Genomic DNA, 8,365 nt, shown 5'->3' with positions numbered 1-8,365 from the left:
CCTAAGCTCTTTCTCTCATGAATTACTAGCAGTTTGGAAATCATGATGCTCTGAATTGTTTTGACACATGTGAGTAGGAAAAACTACTGCAAAAATCAAACAAATTACTTGGGTCTGGAACACTTCATTTTTCAACATCTGTTAATACAATTGGTATTGTAAAACCCTGCAAACGAGATTCACATGTTGAAAATTGGGGATGGTATAGAATGAATTTGGATCTCACTTTTTCATATTCCAGACCTTTGCTGCAAAAGCCTTTACTGCCACTAAAAAAATTGGCCGGGGAAGAGGTCTGAGAGAAGAATAGAAGATATGGGTGCAGAGCTAGAGAGGGGAGCACAGCAAATAATAAAGGAATGAGAGGAAGAAGGAGACAAGAGGAGTACATACAATAGGGGTTGGAGAAGGATGACATGTAAGGACTCCAATTCTTCTTGGCTTTTATGTACGGCTGTGCAATCTGCGGGAGAAAGACACCTTGACACCCTTCCCCCATGTTGTGCCCCAAAGGGCCAGGTAGAATATGGCTCTACATGAACAGCAATACATAAAATAATAGTAATGTCTCAAAAGAGAAGTGAGAAGAATTCTTTTCTTCAGTGAAATGCTTACAGACTTTACCAATATTCAGAATTTGCCATAGGAGAAGTTCCCAGACTTCCGCACCTATATCTGAGATTCAGTCCTTCCATAAGTAAATTTCTTCCTTATCATCTCCTCTTCTATTTTGTTGTTATTTTTACTCTTGGTTTATTCTGAGACATTGCTAAGCAGACTCCAGCTCCCAGGTCCCATTTATTTCATTAGCTGGCACTTGAGTTTCCAAAGTCACAGCTATATTGTGGCTTTAGAATGCCTGCACATAGGTAATTTCCCCTCCAAGCTGTTCAACTGGTTATGTTTTTCTGAGGTTCTTGGCAGCTATAGGGTAGCAACAAAACAAAAGAGAATAGAGAAGTCACTCTCGAATCAACTGAGAGAAGGTCTGTGAGTGTGGATGAGTGACCTCACACCATTGTACAGAGCCCTCAGTATCAAAGAAGAACAAAAGATCCTATGTTGAGTGAACCAACTAAATTTGAACCTACTCAACCATTAACTATCATACAAAAGCCAGGAGATATTAGTCCTTATTCTGTGGTAATATATTTCTTCTTATGTTGTTGACGTCCACCATTTTCTCCACATAGAATCATAGAAATGATGGGCTGAAAGAGACCTTCAGAGGTCATCTAGTCTATTCCCCCATATTAAGGCAGAACCAAGTATACCTACACCATCCTGACTGGTGTTTGTATATCAGGTTCTTAAAAGACTCCAATGACAGTGATTCCACAACTTCCCTCCTGTATTTAACTATCCTTAGAAAGTTTTCCCTATATCTATCCTAAATCTCCCTTTCCTTCAGATTAAGCAGGTTAATTCTTCTCCTTCCTTCAGCGGACATGAAGAACAATTGATCACCTCTCATAACAGCCCTTACTATATTTGAAGACTTATCGGGTCCCCTCTCCTCTTCACCCTTCTTCTTTTCTCAAGACTAAACAGTCTCTGTTTTTTTAACCTATCCTTATAGGTCAGGTTTTCTAAACCTTTTATTATTTTCATTGCTGTCATCTGGAATCTCGCCAATTTGTCCACACTTTTCTCAAAGTTTGGTGTTCAAAACTAGATACAATACTATAGCTGAGGCCTCTCCAGTATCACGTAGAGTGAAACAATTACCTCCTGTATCTTGTATACAAGAATCCTGATAATACACTCCAGAATGATATTAGCTTTTTTAGCAACTGTGTCATGTTATTGGCTCATATTTAATTTGTGATCCACTATAATTCCCAGATCCTTTTCACTAGCACAACTGGCTATACCGTAATTCCCCACATTGTAGCTTTGCATTTGATTTTTCCTTCCTAAGTGCAGTACTTTGCACATATCTTTATTGACTTTTACTTTGTTGATTTCAGACCAATTCTCCAAACTGTCATGGTCATTTTGAATTCTAATCCCGTCCTCTTAAATGCTTGCAGCCCCTGTCACCTGCTAGTTTTATAAGCATAGTCTCTACACCACCATCCAAGTCTTTAATGAAAATATTGACTAGTACTGTATTCAAGGCAGACCCCTTTGGGATCCCATTAGATATGTCCTCCCAGTTTGACAGCAAACAATTAATAACTACTTTTGTGTATGGTTTCACAATCAGTGTTGCTCTCACCCTATAGAATTTCATCTAGACTAAATTTCCCTTGTTTGCTTCTGAGAATGTCATGTGGGACTGAGTCAGAAGCTTTACTAAAATTATGATGTAGCATATCTACTGCTTTCCCCCATTCACCAATAAGCGTGTCAACGAAGAAAATTAGGTTGGCTTGGCATCATTTGTTCTTGATAATTCCATACTGTTACATATAACTCTATTATCCTCAAGGTGCTTACAAATTGATTGTTTAATAATTTGTTTCAGTATCTTTCCAAGCATCAAAGTTAGGTTCATTGGTAGATAAGTCCCTGGGTCCTCTTTTTTTTTTCTTTCCCCTTTTTAAAGATAGGAACTGTGTTTGGTTTTCTTCAGTACTCTGGAACCTCACCTATGCTCAATAAGTTCTCAAAGATAATTGCTAATGGTGCTGAGATTTTTTTCATTTACTTCTTTATGAAATGTAGGATTAATTTAATCAGGCCCTGTCCACTTGAATATATCTAACTTATCTAAATATTTTAACCTGTTCTTTCTCTTTTTGGCTTGTGTTCCGTCCTCCATGTTGTTCGTATAATTGTGTTAAGCATCTGGTCACAATTAACCTTTATAATATAGACTAAGGCAAAACAGGCATTAAACACCTAAGCCTTCTTCCTTCTTTGGCTTTAAGTTTCAATATGTTTTAAGTATTCTTTTCTAAGTATTCATAGGACCTAAAATGTGCTAGGTATCTCACCATACACAAGATGAAAAGTTTCTTGTCCCAAATAGCTTACAATCTAATTTAGACCTAACATATTAAAGCAGTGGTTACCAAACTTTTTACTAAGTCAACCATTTTGTCTTTTTTTCCCCGGCCCACCCAGTGTCCAATGGCACACAGGCCATCTGCAGCAACACCATCCACCCCAGCATCATGACCCTAATTCTGGCTGGGTGTGAAGACACAGGGAGAGGGCATTAGTGAGAAACCCCTCCCTACATTCATCCTGCAGCAGTGGCTCATTTCCCATGGGGCTGACCTCCCTGCACTGGGCATTGCAACCTGGCTCACAGAATTGTGGCACCGTTCACTCAAATTCGGCCTAGCTGCCCTTCTGTCATGATGGAAGGGGGCAGAAGGACCAAATTTGAGTGAGTGACACTGTGACCCTATGCGCCAAGTAACGACACCTAGAGTAGGGAGCTAGGCCCACCCCCGCAGGACAGGAGCTGTTGCTGAAGGGGGAGTGAGAGGTGGGCTTGGTCTCCAACCTGCCATCCCCCAACCCTTGTGCCTCCCTTCTGACTGAACCCATGACCCAACTACAACCTTCCTGTGACCCAATGTTTTGGGAAGCACTGCACTAAAGAAGTGTGGCTGGCAAGATGGAACAGAACAAGGATAGGATGAGGGATGGGTGTCAGAGGGTACAGCAATAAGATAGCATGGTCATTTCAGTGAAGGCATAGTAGAGCAGGATTTTGATGGGTAGAGGGTTTTATGATTTTTTAATATAAATACATGTTTTTGTTTTTCTTCTTGTGGACATCCAGGTAGAAATGGATCTTCAGGAAGGATGTAAAATGAGGAGAAGGTAGCCTTTGGAGCACATCAAGAAGGGATTTCCATGTACAGGGGGCAGAATGAAGAAAAGGCATCAGATGGTTGTGTGAGAAGTAGACAAACAGGGAATGGAGGCTTGTCTCATTGGTATGCAGAAATGGATATGGCCATGTTATAAGAGACTGGACTACACACGTGGGGAGGGGCTGAGTCATGGAGGTCCTCAACAGCAAGAGGTTTAAATCTGATGTGGTGGAGAAAGGGGAAACAGTGAAAGTATTCAAGGAGTATGTTCCAATTGATGGGCCAGAAAGATGATTTTAGCAGCTGTGTTTTTTATAAACTAGAAATGGCAATGTGTGTATTGGAGATGCCATGTTATCATTATTATTAATTCTCTATATTTCAATAGCACCCAAAGGTACCAAACAAAGTTGGGGCACTATTGTGCTAGGTGCTGTATAATCACAGAGAGAGACAATCCCTTCCCCAAAGAGCTTACACACTAAGGCTATGTCTCCACTGAATAGTTAACTCAAGTTATCTACACTGGAGTTAACTCCTCTCAGGCTAGCCTAGGTTAAGTGAGAATGGCATACTAAGAAATAACACTCAAGCCATGCAGGGTGCTGGTGTTAGCAACTGACAAGATGTGCTAACACAAACTGTCACCTATAACTCCCCATGGAACAGCCATTTCAAGTTGCAAGCAGCACTACACTTAAGTTATGTGTGGATAAAACTCAAGTTAGGGGCAACCCTCAAGTTATAACTTGAGTTAACTCTTAAGTGAAGAGAAGCCCTAAAAGAATGTAAATGTTTTCCCCTTCCTGACCACCCATTTCCTTTAATAGCTTCACATTCTCCAAGCCCCTTCCCACTCCCTCACTGTTTTGGATCAGACACTGGCTAAGGAATAATGCAAATGATGTACTGGGAACAACTGTGTCCTTATTCATTTCAGTATATCAGTTTCCTATGCTATTTCTTATGTGCCCATCACCTTAGTACAGGTTTCGGCAACGTTTGGCACACGGCTCGCCAGGGTAAGCACCCTAGCGGGCCGGGCCAGTTTATTTACCTGCTGACACGGCAGGTTCGGCCAATCGCAGACCCCACTCGCCGCGGTTCACCGTCCCGGTCCAATGGGGGCGGCGAGAAGCGGCGCAGGCGAGGGATGTGCTGGCCGCAGCTTCCCGCCGGCCCCATTGGCCCGGGACGGTGAACCGCGGCAGCAGGTAAATAAACTGGCCCGGCCCGCTAGGGTGCTTACCCTGGCGAGCCGCGTGCCAAACGTTGCCAACCCCTGCCTTGGTATCTAGGCAGCACCACAATACTAAGTCATACACTGATCACTCAAGTGAGAATGATTGGCTGCCGAGTATCAAACTGCTGTTATATTAGTAATAAGATTAAAACATATTGGTCCATTGAGGAGTTTTTTCCTGGATGTTTTGTTCTGATAGAAAAATAGGGAGATGGCAGGCTGGCTAGCTCATCAGGTTCACCAAGGGAAAGAGAGAAGTTTAAAATTACAATTGGGAATCAATTCATACAGAATACAGCTGTGTTTCTTTAAAAATCACCTGTCTGCTTTGAGCAAGCAAGGTTCCTTTACTGGACATAAGGTCTGATATTTTTAATTTAGACATTTTATTCCTTAATTGTGTGCAACCTAGGCCTGGTCTACACTAGGCGTTTATGTCGAAGTTAGCGCCGTTAAATCGAATTAACCCTGCACCCGTCCACACTGCGATGCTATTTAGTTCGACATAGAGGTCTCTTTAATTCGACTTCTGTACTCCTCCCCGACGAGGGGAGTAGCGCTAAATTCGACATGGCCATGTCGAATTAGGCTAGGTGTGGATGGAAATCGACGCTAATAGCTCCGGGAGCTATCCCACAGTGCACCACTCTGTTGACGCTCTGGACAGCAGTGCGAGCTCGGATGCTCTGACCAGCCACACAGGAAAAGCCCCGGGAAAATTTGAATTTGAATTCCTTTTCCTGTCTGGCCAGTTTGAATCTCATTTCCTGTCTGGACATCGTGGCGAGCACAGCAGCACTGGCAACGATGCAGAGCTCTCCAGCAGTGATGGCCGTGCAGTCTGGGAATAGAAAGAGAGCCCCAGCATGGACTGATCGTGAAGTCTTGGATCTCATCGCTGTGTGGGGCGATGAGTCCGTGCTTTCCGAGCTGCGATCCAAAAGAAGGAATGCAAAGATCTACGAGAAGATCTCTAAAGACATGGCAGAGAGAGGATACAGCCGGGATGCAACGCAGTGCCGCGTGAAAATCAAGGAGCTGAGACAAGGCTACCAGAAGACCAAAGAGGCAAACGGACGCTCCGGATCCCATCCCCAGACATCCCGTTTCTACGAGGCACTGCATTCCATCCTCGGTGCTGCCGCCACCACTACCCCACCAGTGACCGTGGACTCTGAGGATGGGATACTGTCCACGGCCGGTTCCTCAGACATGTTAGGGGACGGGGAAGATGAGGAAGGAGATGAGGAGGGCGAGGCAGTTGGCAGCTCTCACAACGCTGATTTCCCCGACAGCCAGGATCTCTTCATCACCCTTACAGAGATCCCCTACGAAGCGTCCCCAGCCATTACCCCGGACACAGAATCTGGTGAAGGATCAGCCAGTAAGTGTTGTAAACATCTAAACATTTATTTTTAACAAAACAGGAATATTAACAATTAAAAGAATGGGTTGTTCATGATTAGTGTGCCCTAGGCGCTTAACGGTTTAGTAAGGGGCAGTGCAAGTTTTGAAAAGAAATCTAGCAATGTCCGGTTTTCAGTGATTGTCCTGCACAAGCCGCTCTACTGTGTATTCCCTGCTACTGCAGCTACAGTAAAATGCGGTCTATATGTGCGGGGATAGAGCAGTAATCCTCCTGGGACATCTCGATGAAGCTCTCCTGGAGGTAACTTGAAAGCCGTTGCATGAGGTTCTTGGGGAGAGCGGCCTTATTGGGTCCTCCGAAGTACGACACGTTGCCGCGCCACGAGATTATCAGGTACTCGGGGATCATTGCTCTGCACAGCAGGGCGGCATACGGCCCTGGTCTTTGGAGGCTTTCCCGGAGCATTCTCTCTTTGTCGCTCTCGGAGATCCTCATCAGGGTGATGTCGGCCATGGTGACCTGCTTTTAATTAGGTAGGGGAATGTTAGTGTTGGGACTGCTTTCCCGTTCCTTTACAGAACTGTCACCGCTGGTTTGCAGCCACGCGGTGGAGGCGGGAGAGGGGCAGCCGAAAGGGATCATTCCCGGGGACAGCCGCGAGGGGGTGGGACAGGGGCAGAGTTCCCGCTTGCCGGATTGCTGGCAGCAGGGACTGACATTGATTTAAATGTGAAATGAGGCCAGTGGTAATATAAAAGTTTTAAACTGCCACAAGTGTACGGCTTACCATGTCTGCCTGCAACAGAAATTCCGTTGTGCTGCCTCGCTTCTCAAATGTGCTGTTCAAGACCCCAGGCACAGAATGCGAAGGCCGAGAATTCGACCTTGTGCTGAGTGCGCATGTGAAAGGTGCTGTGCATGGTCTTGTTCACAGAGAAAGACTATGTTCTTTGTTCACAACTACATTTATCTTTCAGAGGAATTCACTCCCTTTTTCCCATTTCCACAGCCCCGTCTGCGACTGTCTCACAACCTAGCCTGGAATCACACTCCCAGAGGCTAGCGCGGATTAGGCGTAGGAAGAAGAGGACACGGGAGGACATGTTCTCTGAGCTTATGGCCTCTTCCCAAGCCCAGGCAGCACAGCAGACCCAGTGGCGGGAGAACTTGACCCGAATGCACCAAGCCAACATGGATCGGGAGGAGAGGTGGCGGCAGGAAGACCAGCAGGCGACTCAAACGCTGCTTGGACTACTGAGGGAGCAAACGGACACGCTCCGGCGCCTTGTGGATGTTCTGCAGGAACGGAGGCAGGAGGACAGAGCCCCGCTGCAGTCCATCTCTAACCGCCCTCCCCCGCCACCAAGTCCCATACCCACCTCACCCAAAGTGCAAAGAAGGAGAGGCGGCAGAGTCCCTGCTAACTCTCACTCCACCCCTGCAGAGAGCTCTAGTAGCAGAAGGCTCTCATTTCCCAAAATTTGAAAAGTTCTTTCCTTCCCGCCTGACACAAGCCCACGTCCAAGTTTCACCTCCCAATGCCATGTGTAGTTGATAATAAAAAATTCGTTTCTGTTAACTACTGTTTCAATCATGTTCTTTTGGAGGAGGAGGGGAAAGGGGGTTGGAAATTGGACAGGACAGTCTCCTTTGGCAGGGTACATAGTCGGGGGCAGGCACAGCAGCAGGGCACATACACAGTGCAGTGATGCAGTGACTAGTTGCCCCGGTTAGTCTGGGAGGTTGTTTTGATGTAATGTTGGGGGGGGTGGGTTGCTCTGTGACTTTGTGGCGGGGGAGGGCAGTTACAGATCTTAAGCGCCGGTCCTTAGACAGGATCACAGAGCCACACAGCATGGGATCTGTAACCGTCCTCCCCCTGCCACAAAGTCAAATAGACCTCCCATACACACAGTCCCGATCAGGAGGGGTGACAGGCTCCGTTGAAACAAGCATCCCACCGCAGCGGAGCCTGTC

At 45.7% G+C, this 8,365-nt stretch overlaps 1 protein-coding gene across 1 annotated transcript; it reads left to right on the top strand.

Moving 5' to 3' along the window:
* Positions 1 to 5,677: 5,677 nt before the first annotated feature.
* LOC135984288 (uncharacterized) lies at positions 5,678 to 7,964 on the top strand. The gene is made up of 2 exons (XM_065599144.1): positions 5,678 to 6,403; positions 7,398 to 7,964. The coding sequence occupies exons 1-2, from the start codon at positions 5,827 to 5,829 to the stop codon at positions 7,871 to 7,873; spliced, it is 1,053 nt and encodes a 350-aa protein (XP_065455216.1). The 5' UTR covers positions 5,678 to 5,826; the 3' UTR covers positions 7,874 to 7,964.
* Positions 7,965 to 8,365: the final 401 nt, after the last annotated feature.

The sequence above is a fragment of the Chrysemys picta genome, chromosome 6, assembly GCF_011386835.1.
Source record: "Chrysemys picta bellii isolate R12L10 chromosome 6, ASM1138683v2, whole genome shotgun sequence".
NCBI lineage: Eukaryota > Metazoa > Chordata > Testudines > Emydidae > Chrysemys > Chrysemys picta.
This window is presented reverse-complemented; position numbering and strand designations above follow the sequence as displayed.

What these genes read in the sequence shown, in the direction of transcription:
- LOC135984288 (XM_065599144.1), top strand. Translation starts at nt 5,827, where the DNA reads ATGCAGAGCTCTCCAGCAGTGATGGCCGTGCAGTCTGGGAATAGAAAG. An exon ending in ATCTGGTGAAGGATCAGCCA is followed by an intron (nt 6,404 to 7,397) that starts GTAAGTGTTGTA and finishes CCATTTCCACAG; the next exon opens with CCCCGTCTGCGACTGTCTCA.